Here is a 12,534-nt window from a genome sequence, read left to right as displayed (position 1 = left end):
GCAATGCCGGTAATCCACAGAGACGTAAAGTCGCCAAATATACTCCTAGAAGAATACTAAACGCAAAAATATCAGATTTCGGGGGTTCAAGATTACTTACAATCAATCAAACACAAGTGAGCACTCTAGTACAAGGACCTTGGGATACTTGGACCCTGAGTACTTACTTCCACACAGGTGAGTTAACCGACAAAAGCAATGTCTATAGCTTTGGAGTTGTTCTTGCAGAACTAATGAGGGGGAGAAAACCACTTTCCCTTATATGAAATCTATTTTGAACCCTTCGTGTAATCGTATGTATAAATCAAAAGACATCAAATGGGTATATTTGTAAAAAAAATTACATGACAAGGATATATGTGGAAAATAATTTCAACTTAAATTATTGATATATTACTTATTATCCAAGTTAAATTAAATAAAAACAATATCTCATAAGGTGAAAAATTAATGAGACTCATAATCAAGGATTTCATTATCTCCCATATTTTGGCCTCTGAGTGAGAAAAAATTGTTTGTTTTTCTATTGCTTCCAAGGTTTTGAGACATTCTGTATTAGTAAGATTTGCTTGGGCCTCTCACCTTTAAAATAATAATCGGCCCATTTATATGGGCATTTCCAATGTTTCAAATCAATTGGGCCAACACTACCAACAACATATGTGCTACTTATTATCCAATACAATGTTTGATTAGATTCAACATTGACATGTTTAATAGGTAAATAAATTGAACACGGACCCTTTCTCACGTCACGCACACACAGTATAATGTATAACATACATATAAGGGATGTTGCCGGACCGGATCAGATTGATTCCAAAAGATTAAATCGGTTCTGGATTGTAGGGACCGATCGACATGACTTATAGGATACCGGATTATATCGATCAGGGTGGATTTCTAAATTGAGAGTATAATTCAATTCAAAAACATAACCAAACTGATCTGGATTGAACAAGATCGGAACTGAATTGAGATCGATTTAAGTTATTTGTAACCCAATCCCATTCAAAATTAGTGTCAAATTTGATTCGATCCACAACGATTTAACACGTGGTAGGGATGTATTTATGCAAAGGGTAGGACTCAACAAAAATCAAACGTCAAAATGTGGCTGAGAAAGGAGCCGTCTAAGTAGGTCAGACCAAAATGTAAATCGGCCACCATATATGATGATAATTAATTAAAATCTTTCCTAACCTCAACCACATATATATTTCACTACTTAAACTTTGTGTTTCTTGAAAAGCATTATTTGGTCGAATATTTAACGCCTAATTTTGGTAGTTGAAACGGGCACCTAATTCTTTGAAACTTGTATATTACGGAAAGGGGTAAAATAATATATATTTTCGCTATCAAGTAGATTATAAATTCTTTGGCGTCAATCAAATGAGCAAAATTAAAAATCTTGTAATTTCTCCTCTCCACTTCTTGTTACATAAATATCTCACATTAAGATACAAAATATCATCTCTCTCGAACATTTCTTCTAGCTAAAGACAATTATGGGAGCTAGTAATCGGGGTTTCAAGTTGATATCGGAATGTAACATCGAGGGGCGATCGAATCAAACAGTGGCTGCCGACCTAGATGGCACTCTCTTGGTGTCCAGGAATTCGTTTCCTTACTTTATGCTCGTTGCTTTTGAGGCCGGTAGCCTTTTACGTGCCTTGCTCCTTCTAGGGTCCGCACCGTTCGTGTACCTTATCTACGTATTCGTCTCCGAAACATTGGCAATCAAAAGTTTAATCTTCATAGCCATGGCCGGGCTCAAAGTTCGTGAAATCGAGCTCGTTTCTAGGTCTGTGCTTCCTAAATTCTATGCAGAAGACGTGCATCCGGTGACATGGGAATTGTTCAAATCGTGTGGGAAGAGATATATAGTGACAGCAAATCCAAGGATTATGGTTGAGCATTTTGTGAAGAATCAGTTGGGTGTGGATAAGGTTTTCGGGACGGAGTTAGAACTGACGAACTCGGGACGGGCTACGGGGTTTGTTAAGAAACCAGGCGTGCTTGTTGGTGAACATAAGAGGATGGCAATATTGAGAGAATTTGGCACAAATGTTCCTGATATAGGGCTTGGTGATAGAGAGTCTGATCATGAATTCATGTCCATATGCAAGGTATTGTTCAATGTTTCCTTTTCTTGGCTAGTTAAACTTTATATTGAACTAGATCCTTAATTTTATTACAGGAGGGATACATAGTACCAAAAACAAGCATCACACCAATCCCAAGAAACAACCTTCTGCGCCCGATCATATTCCACGAGGGCCGTTTAGTACAAAGGCCAACACCCCTTGTGGCATTGGTTACTTTTTTATGGATGCCAATCGGAATCGTTTTATCCTTGATCAGAATCTTTTTCAACATCCCTTTACCCGAAAGAATCGTGCGTTACACCTACAAGATACTCGGAATCAAGCTAGTCATAAAAGGCACTCCTCCGCCCCCGCCTCGGCCTGGCCAAGGTGGCGTCCTCTTTGTCTGCAACCACCGGACAGTTCTCGACCCGATTATCTTGGCGGTGGCGCTTGGCCGCAAAATAAGTTGCGTTACATATAGTATAAGTAAGTACTCGGAGTTAATTTCTCCTATCAAAGCCATTGCTTTAACAAGAGAGAGAGAAAAGGATGCACAAAATATAAAGTGCTTACTCGAAGAAGGGGATTTAGTTATATGTCCCGAGGGGACTACTTGTAGGGAGGGTTTCTTGTTGAGGTTTAGTGCGCTTTTTGCTGAACTGAGTGATAGAATCGTGCCTGTGGCGATCGACACTAAACCAAGCGTATTTTATGGGACCACGACTCGTGGGCACAAGTTGTTGGACCCGTATTTTGTTTTCATGAATCCGAGGCCGACGTACGAGGTTACTTTCTTGAATCAGCTGCCGACGGAGCTCACGGCTAGCGGGGGGAAGTCGTCGATCGAGATTGCTAATTATATTCAGAAGATTTTGGCGGGTACCCTTGGATTCGAATGTACGAATCTGACGAGAAAGGATAAGTATTTGATGATGGCTGGAACCGACGGTCGTGTCTATTCGAGCAACGAAAAAGATAGCGAAGAAAAGAAGTAAATTTGTATCAACGGGGTTTGCTCATGGTTTTGTATTATTCGTGCACATAATCGAAGAATTATATGTTGTAATTAAATGATGAAGCTTATAGTAATAGCATCTCGAGCACATACGCTGCATACACAATTTAAACGAAGGGACGCTTTTAAAATATTTTTTTATATATAAATACATGAATTTGGACATTTTTTCTTTTTGAACTATAGTTGAGATATGTTCGAGTCTCAATTTTAACAATATCAAATAATTAATTTTTCTTTTATATTTCACATTAGAATAAGAAAAATAATTTCTGAAAAAATGCGATTTTTTTTATAAGTTTCTGTTTTTTTAATCCAAATCTCCAAACTTATTTAATTGGACAAGGCTTTTCACAAAATCAATCACATGCAATGAGGATATTTTGCTAAGTCAGCAGTGTATATATAATTTTATTGCATGGCGTAAAGACTTGCAAGTCAACGTCGTCGCTTCGTGTGTAATTTTACAAGTAAGTACCTAATTTAACTATTAAATATATTCAAAATAAAAAAATTCAGTAACTTACTGCAAGGCCGAGTAGCAGAAGCCCATTGGCCAAACCCCAAAACTCCCTCCACGAACTGCATTCCAGTTTTCCGCCGGTCTCCATCGATTGTTACGACGGATTCACGGCGGGCGGCTCAAGCACTGGCAAATGTGGGCTTCCGTGTAATTAGCAATGGGTACAGAGGGCAAACCGAGAAGTATTTACGTAGTTTACTGGACGGTATATGATTGAATGATGGATAGAGAGGTAGCTATATATAGGGAGAGGGATTGATCTTCATGGTTTATTTATTTATAGCTAGGAAGACGAAGAGAACTTGCTTGTGGTTTTAATATCTTGTACAACTTTGTTCATCAATTTCTTGACTAGTCTGTTACACCTTCGTATGTGGCTAAGCTATATTTTGAAATCAAGAATGGATTTAACGTGAGATACTAAAATATAGGCTTCACTTTTTTTTTTTTTTTGAAATGAGGCTTCACTTATTCGATCAATGTGTTTATTCTATATTATAATAGTTGAGAGGGTTAGAAATATTGTTTGACGAGGATACCAAAATTTCTTTCTTATTTACCTACTCTTCAACGTGAAAAAACCTATCTTCTTTCTATCATAATATTATTATATTTTTTAATTGAAATTAAGTTTAATAGAAACATAGATTTTTTGTTACAAATATCTAATATTCATTCTATAAATTGATTAAATAATATTTCAAATATATAATATTATATTACACGTAACGGGTGTGCTTAAGTCGCTAGTATAAATAAATGATTAAAAAATGATTAACATATTTTACTTAATTAGTTTATGCGTAATGCGCCACATATTTTATTCCATCATACATCGTATTGGGAAATTACTGGATGCTTTTGACCTCCAGCGTTGCTTACAGGCAGCGTGGTAAGTTAAATATATTTGAATCAAATCTTGCATATTTGTGTGGGCTATTGTGCATGGTTATTGAATTCAGGGATTGGGACTTTTAAAGATGTCGACGCCACCAGTGCAGGCAAATTCAATGGGCAACTGCAAAGAATACAAGCCTGAGTGCATCAACCATGGCCAAGAAATACTGTTCTACACATCAATGCCTTTGTTTGCTATCGGAATGGCTGGCCATTTGACTTCTTTTAACATGTTTTATTGTTTTTAGCCGAACAGTTTGTGGAGGATGGGGACAATTACTTCGATGACGGCACGTTTTGGAGCTTCTTTTTCAGTGTTTTAGCGTCTATAATCTTCAACACCGTCATGGTATTTGGATTCCGTTTTATCAAACCATGGTCAATCCGATTTGGGATTCCGGCCATATGTACTCTGGCCGAATCTTCTGTTTTTCAGTGGTTCGCGTTCTTACGCATATTTTGGGCCACAAGGAAGTCCCATAAAATATTCCTTCAGAGTGTTTGTTGCTGAGATTTTGAAATTGTTTCATATATAACATCAAAATGAAAGTTGGTGAGTCAATCGACCCCCTAGAGAGCCTGAGGATCTCTATGAGATTAATGATCCAAGAGCCTAAGGTCTTGAAAGCATTTGAAACCTGCTTGTCTTAATGAGTTAGCCCCTTTTAAATTTAAGTTCATCTGATTGGTTCTTGACATAAATGCAGATGCTTGGATAAGGCAGCCACTGTAATACCAACACAACTTGGAGAGGAACAAGAAAACAAGGTATGGAGACTTTGCACGGTGACAGAAGACGAAGAGACAAAAGTCATCGTTCGTATGATTCCTGTCTGGATGACTTTCATCTTATGTGGCGTTGGTTTCAGCGCTTAGATTTACCTTCTTCGTCGAGCAGTTGGAGAATCTCGATCAGAAAGTGTGGAGCCTCAAGATTCCCACCATAGTTCTCTTATGGTTCTTCCAACAAGCCCAGAATCAAGTAACTAAACTCTACGCCAAATTTGAAAACTATCTTGCCAAATCAGGGCGAGGAAAGTTTGCTCCTTTCATAGGGGTTGCTATGTCTATGGTGCTCGCAATAATCTGCTGCATAACAGCGATAAAATTCGAGAAACGAAGACTCCAAGTGGTTCAAAAGCATGGTTTAGTCAACAAACCAGAGAAAGAATCCCAATGACCATGCTCTGGTTGTTTCCACAATTTATTCTTCTTGGACTCTTTGATGGGATCTTCAACAGCAGTGCGATTTCCTTCTTCTTATATCAGGTCCCCGTGTCAACAAGAAGATACTTGCCCCTATTCATTGGCGCCGTGCTTGGTGCGGGAATTCTTGGTAGTACCCTAATTTGTCAGAACAACTTGGGTTTGGAGTTTTCGAGAAGTCATCAGAAGCTAGTATTATAAACCGACTTAGTAGAAGGCACGAAAGCCGAGATAACTACCCGTTCTTCCACTATAAATAGCAGGTAAATGATCCTGAAATCTTTGAACAAAAAACACTTACATATTTTCCCCCAAATATTGCTTGTGTTCATCTAAAAAAGCATGCTGATTTAAGCATCGGAGTGGCCACGTCGGACATCCCTCCGACGCCCATTCACGAGTTACTCTCTTGTTTTGCAGGTGTTGACCTAAGCTATTATCTTCACTCAAATTCCCAAAACACTATAAATTATTGATTTGGTCCGTTGGAGCCTCGTATCCGGTTCACCTATTTCAACGAGATCTTATCAATAAGTATTACTGGACATTGGCTTGGTTGATGGCTATAAGTCTTGTGGTGTATATCAGTTCAAGGAATCGAAACTGGAACAACAGAGGAGCCTTATGGGGACGATTCGAACTGCTGCTGCTAAATACTTTTCATGGTATTTTATTAAATCATAGAAAAATTGATTTTTCTTTTGAGAGCAATAAATTTATGGATTAATAAATTCTTCCCATATTTTTTGTAAAAAAATGGTTATATAATGGTGAAAAGTAATAGTTATTCGTAATTATTTTAGAGAATATACATAATAATAAATATATAATATTTTTGTAGAAAAAGATGGTTATATATGGGTGAAAGTCTGAAAGAGTAATAGTTATGCATAATTATTTGAGAGAATAAACATAATAATAATGATAATTATTATTATTGTCATACTTTTTGGATTACATTAATTTTGATTTTTTACTTTATATATATTCTACATGTTTTGTATAAAAAATCTCACTAATAAGAAAAAATTGACCACATTTTATTAATGAGGGGTACTGCTAAGTGCTAATTTTTAAATTTTGCCTAAAATGTATCAGTATGACTCCGTGATATATATCACATTTGTTTTGATTTTATATTTTACATATTTTATATACTACACAGAATCAGTTGCATGGAATAAAGCAGCAGATTGAGTAAAGATTTATTGTGAACTCAGCAGCCTATATATTATTGGTTCAAATGTTGTTTCTCTACAATTTTTTTTAAAAAAATTAATTAGGAATAATGTAAGATTTTTTTAGTTAAAAAAATTAAACAAAGAAGACTTTTAAACAATATTAAAGGATCATACTTCAAATATGGTATAATTGTTGCGTGACATGAAGAAAATACTTAAAACTATTACATCGCTAGATTTATAAAATATTAAAACACGTTTATCCTATCACATTCAAATTTGATGTGGTTTTAATTCTTAGCCAGTTCTTGTATTTAAAGTCAATCGTTTGATCACATTTTAAAAATTCGATTAGTTTCAGTTTTAATAAAAAGTGAAAATTGAAACGGAATCGTTTCTAGGTCCAAGCTGCCTAGATTCTAAGAGGAAGTGTTCAAATCGTGTGGCAAGAGATATATAGTGACTTAGGATTGGAACATTTTGTCAATAATCATTTGGGTGTGGATAAGGTTTTCGGGAAGTGACGAACTCAGGACGGGCTATAGGGTTCAGTTCGTTAAGAAACAAACTCGAAAGGGCGCTCCTCCACCGCCACCTCGGTCCACTTCATCTGCAACCACCAAACAGTCCTCGACCCTATTGTCTTGGCCGGAAAATACGTTATATATGTTGCCAAATATAGCATAAATAAATATTCGGAGTTAATTTCTCCCATAAAATCCATTGCTTTAACAAGAGAAAGAGAAAAAGGATGCAGAAAATATAAAAGTTCTTACTTGACTACTTGTAGGAAGGGTTTCTTGTTGAGGTTTAGCGCGCCTTTTTTTTTTTTTTTTGGTGAACTGAGCGATAGAATCGTGCCTGCGGCGATCGACACTAAACAAAGCGTGTTTAATGGATCCAATCTCGTGGGCACAAGTTGTTGGACCGGTACTTTGTTTTCAAGAATTATAGGCCCACGTACAAGGTTACTTTCTTGAACCAACCGTCGGCGGCTAGCTGGATGATTCGTCCGATCTCAGATGAGTATTTGGTGATATAACAATTGATTTAATGCTAAAAATTTATTGTCTAATAATCCTAAGTGAAAAAAGAAACAATTTCCCGTTACACCAATTATTTATTTACACAATAATTTGCTTGGTACATTTTATATTTTAGAGAAAATCGAATCGCATGCAACAAAGCATGTTGAAGAAGACTTATTGCGAAGTCGGCGGCAGCATATATTTTTATCGCAACGCGTAAAAGACTTGCAAGTCAACGTCGCCGCTTCCTATGTGATTTTATGAGCATCAAACTTTTAATTATATATACAAAAACCTTGAATATTTTGGTTGCTTGGAAAGTAAATATCACTTTCTCCCTTCAAAATTAAAAATGCAATTACACTATTTTATCATTTAAAAGTAATTTTTTCCCTTTCCAATTTTTAAATCAAACGATTATGACAGATAAATTTTGTAAAATTAAGGTTGGGAAGAAAATAATGAGAGGACACAAACCATATTTCACAAAATCAAAGATATTATTAATCGTATAAATATTAATATCGACTAATTTCCCACGCTTTTCACCAAGAATGTTAATATTCCGACACACTTGCCTAAAGAGTTGACCTAAGAGAGGCGTGTTAAATCAGGGGCGTGCTACTGATCAATTAGCTAGCTAATGAAGAGATAGTAACGTTATTTTTGGTACTTTCATAAAACACTTTCATACTATATGATTGAGTTCGCCATTGATCCAATCCAAGTAGTTAAAGTACTACTATCTCGAGTCGAGTTCGAGTATTATCTTAGATTTGAGAACTTGTTCAGTACTAAAATGTTTGATTAATTATTTTATAGTTTTCAAGAGGGGTGCAACAATATAATTATCAAGCTAGAATTGAATATATATTTTTTCTAAAGTGGGGGACGATCATCCATCTTTGGCTAATCCGTGACCCGCCTATTGAGATACAAATCTAATAGTTATGGCTGTCATCCAAAATCAAATTCTTAAATTTATCACCCAACTAAATAGGATAAAGTATTTACGTAACTCATAATGTATGATATGACAATAATATACGGATAAGATATCTCTTATTACAAATAAAAAAAAAAATATTATATGTGTGGATAATTACACAAAAGTTACTAGTGCTGCGTAATTTCGAACCCAATATTGAAAAAAATGTTAATTTGTTTTTCTTTCTTGTTCTAAATAGAATAAAACCAAATTGATGGCCGATTTTGGCTTTGTTTACGTCTCCTGTTGGAGTTGACTCGAAACAAATTAAAAACTGGCCAAATTCATGAAATTCAACGTGTTTTCGGCAGTCTCTGGTTTACGCGCAGCAATGAGTTCTATACGGCATCCATTTTGCTTATAAAATCCCAAACTCTGCACCTAACTGAATTAGCCAGATTCACCAAATCCAGAAACTGTTCTATATTAAGAATCCTCGAGCTTTCTTTTCATTTGAATATCATTCATTCAGCAAGAAGAAATAGATACAAAGTTCATACATACACTTTACAGAAGCGCCGAGTTACACAAATCTTGGAGGCCATCTCAATGGCTACAGTTGGGAGAGTAATAGGTAGGAACAAGCTCATTCTAAAAATCAGAACCCAGTTTTTGCTCTATAATTCTTTCTTTCTTTCTACTTGATCTGATATTGGTTAATTGCTTCCATGATTTACAGTTCTGTTATGGGTGGATATTTTAGCCATGTACGCGATGTACGTAATGATGGCGTATTTAACCAACGTTTGGGATATTAGCTTCACCAAAGCCGCGGCAATTGTGAACATATTTTGGGGTTTAGTTACGGTATCGCCATTGTTTTTGACATTCATAGTTGACACCATATTGGGAAATTACTGGATGCTTTTGACCTCCAGCGTTGCTTACAGTGTGGTAAGTATAATATATTTCAATCAAATCTTTGCGTTTTTTTTTTTTTGGGGATTCATTTGAAAGGAATTGTGCATGATTATTGAATTCAGGGATTGGGACTATTGACGATGTCCACGCCGCCAGTGCTGGCGAATTCTCTGGGCAACTGCAAAGAATACAAGCCTGAGTGCGTCGGCCATGGCCAAGAAGTGCTGTTCTACACGGCAATGTCTTTGATTGCTTTTGGAATGGCTGGCCATTTGACTTCTTTTAATACATTTTTAGCCGAACAAATGGCGGGAGACGAGAACGGTTTAGATGAGAGCACCTTTTGGAGATTCTTTTTCAGTGTTTTAGCGGTTATAATCGTCACCTTTGTTGCAGTACTGGGATTCCCTTATATCAAGCCGTGGTCGCTTCGATTTGGGATTCCAGCCATATGTACTCTGGTCGCCACTATCCTGTTTTTTAGTGGTTCGTGTTCTTATTCATACTTTAGGCCGCAGGGAAGCCCGATAACAATGTTCTTCCGAGTGTTTGTTGCTGCAACTTTGAAACTATTTCATCGATCCCCGAAAGATCCGGGGAACCTGTATGAGATTCATGATCCAAGATTGTACAATGCTCCTCATACAAGAAGTTTAAGGTTTCTCTCTTTTTGCCATACATAAGTACTCATCTGTTAAAACCATGTAGTTCATCAGACTGATTCTTGACATAAATGCAGGTGCTTGGATAAGGCAGCCATTGTGATACCAACACAACCTCGAGTGGAACAAGAAAACAACATATGGAGACTTTGCACTGTGACAGAAATCGAAGAGACAAAAGTCATCATACGTATGATCCCTGTCTGGATGACTTTCATCTTATGTGGCGTTGTCTCAGCCCTCGGATTCACCTTCTTCATCGCGCAATTGGAGCACCTCAATCCGAAAGTGGGACGTCTCAAAGTCCCCACTGTAGTTCTCTTATGGTTTTTCGAACAAGCTCAGAATCAGTTAGCCAAATTCTATATCAAATTCGCAAACTACTTAGCCAAATCAGGGCTAGGAAAGTTTACTCCTTTCATCGGGATTGCCATATCGATGATAATAGCAATACTCTGCTGCATAACCGCGGCAAAAGTGGAGAAACATAGGCTCGAAGTGGTTCAAAAGCATGGTTTAGTCGACAAACCAGACGAAAGAATCCCAATGACCATGTTCTGGTTGCTTCCGCAGTTTGTTCTTCTTGGACTCTTTGAAGGTATCTTCAACTGCAGCGCAATTACCTTCTTTGTCGATCAGTCCCCCGTTTCGACGCAAAGATACTTGCCCGTATTCATTAGCGCCGTGTTCGGTGTGGGGATTCTTGGCAGTGTTCTTTCTGTTTTTTTGGTGGGAAAAGTGAGTGAAAGGGGTGGGAAAATGAACTGGTTTCAGAAGAATCTGAATGCAAGTAGAGTCGATAAGTATTACTGGACATTGGCTTGGCTGATGGGTATAAATCTTGTGGTGTATATAGTGGTTGCGTTGTTCTATCGGTACAAGGAGTCGGAGCTGGAAGAAGAACGAGAGGCTCCGGAGTTCGGTGGGATTGAGGAGCCTTATGATGACAACTCCAGATGTTGGTGCTGCTGCTGTTAAATTTTCATGGTTTTATTTAAAAAAAAAAGGAATTCGAAAATTAAATAAAACATTGATTTTTCTTACCTTATTTCTTGTAAGTAAAGTTCTGTGTTTTTTTTCTCATGATTTGATGAAGGTGAACAATGTAAATGTAGAACCAACTTGTATATTTTGGCTCTACTAAATTCCTGTGTTGGATATCAAATTCCATTATTTCCACAAAATCAATGTGATTTTGATGACTTCATTTGACATATATTATGTTTCAAGTACGTAAAGTGTCTATTTTATTACATATAAATATATCACTTCAATTATAAATTTTCTTATATGTCCTTCTTTATTTAAGTTGGCCAATTAAATTATTATATTATCTTAAAGGTTTTTTTTTTTAATTCATTGTCCATCTTAAATGAATTTGGACATAATCTAACATTATTATTATTTTACATATAAATATATCAATTCAATTGTGAATTTTCTTATATGTCCTTCCTTATTTTAGTTGGCCAATTAAATTATTAGGTTATCTTAAGAGTTTTTTTTTTTTTTTTTTTTTTTGTAATTCATTGTTCATCTTATTCAATTTTTGTTATTCTAAAAAAACATAGAAATTAAATAAAATCCGCAATGTGTTAAAAGTTAACAAAAGTAAAATTGATATTTAACTTAATAACAAGTTTAATGATTTTATTTTAACATTATTATGATAATTTAGTAAATTAAGATCATTTTATTTGACGTTTGTCTATGTGTACTCTATTTAAGTAAATTTTAGTTTTGATTTTGGTAAAATTCACTATTCTGTTAATTTTATTTTTATTGTTTTTTTTTTCATTTTGAATGATATTTGAATGAAAAATATTTTTGCTGATTTATCATTTAAGAGAGCTGTATGATATCGCGGATTGAAAAATATCAAATAAAAAGTGAATATATATGATTTATTGTCATGATGTATTTTTATGTATTGTGTTTCGATATATTTAGAATGATAAATACTTATAAACATAATGTTATTCAAACGGTTTTAAACATTATCTAATTCCCGTTATTATATTTTTTATTATGTGTCACCTACGTGCATCGCACGTGTACATTCCTAATTATAATAAATTCT

The 12,534-nt window shown here is 35.7% G+C and overlaps 2 protein-coding genes and 1 pseudogene across 2 annotated transcripts; all 3 read left to right on the top strand.

Annotated features, from left to right (window-relative positions):
* The first annotated feature begins 1,395 nt into the window (after positions 1–1,395).
* On the top strand, positions 1,396–3,237 carry LOC140826208 (glycerol-3-phosphate 2-O-acyltransferase 6-like). Its single transcript, XM_073188395.1, has 2 exons — positions 1,396–2,132; positions 2,204–3,237. The coding sequence occupies exons 1-2, from the start codon at positions 1,512–1,514 to the stop codon at positions 3,086–3,088; spliced, it is 1,506 nt and encodes a 501-aa protein (XP_073044496.1). The 5' UTR covers positions 1,396–1,511; the 3' UTR covers positions 3,089–3,237.
* Positions 3,238–4,453: 1,216 nt separating this feature from the next.
* On the top strand, positions 4,454–5,935 carry LOC140826732 (protein NRT1/ PTR FAMILY 5.5-like; annotated as a pseudogene).
* A 3,305-nt stretch (positions 5,936–9,240) lies between these two features.
* On the top strand, positions 9,241–11,604 carry LOC140826207 (protein NRT1/ PTR FAMILY 5.5-like). The gene is made up of 4 exons (XM_073188394.1): positions 9,241–9,505; positions 9,611–9,825; positions 9,915–10,450; positions 10,532–11,604. Exons 1-4 carry the CDS (start codon positions 9,481–9,483, stop codon positions 11,430–11,432), a joined length of 1,677 nt encoding a protein of 558 aa, XP_073044495.1. The 5' UTR covers positions 9,241–9,480; the 3' UTR covers positions 11,433–11,604.
* Positions 11,605–12,534: the final 930 nt, after the last annotated feature.

This window comes from Primulina eburnea, chromosome 3 (genome assembly GCF_022965805.1).
Source record: "Primulina eburnea isolate SZY01 chromosome 3, ASM2296580v1, whole genome shotgun sequence".
NCBI lineage: Eukaryota > Viridiplantae > Streptophyta > Magnoliopsida > Lamiales > Gesneriaceae > Primulina > Primulina eburnea.
The sequence above is the reverse complement of the archived record's forward strand: the minus strand, read 5'-3'. Positions and strand labels throughout refer to the sequence as shown.

Excerpts from the sequence above, each read along its gene's own strand:
- LOC140826208 (XM_073188395.1), top strand. The coding sequence starts at position 1,512 with ATGGGAGCTAGTAATCGGGGTTTCAAGTTGATATCGGAATGTAACATC. Across the intron at positions 2,133-2,203 it reads AATTCATGTCCATATGCAAG|GAGGGATACATAGTACCAAA; the intron begins GTATTGTTCAAT and ends ATTTTATTACAG.
- LOC140826207 (XM_073188394.1), top strand. The coding sequence starts at position 9,481 with ATGGCTACAGTTGGGAGAGTAATAG. Across the intron at positions 9,506-9,610 it reads TACAGTTGGGAGAGTAATAG|TTCTGTTATGGGTGGATATT; the intron begins GTAGGAACAAGC and ends CATGATTTACAG. Across the intron at positions 9,826-9,914 it reads CCAGCGTTGCTTACAGTGTG|GGATTGGGACTATTGACGAT; the intron begins GTAAGTATAATA and ends TATTGAATTCAG.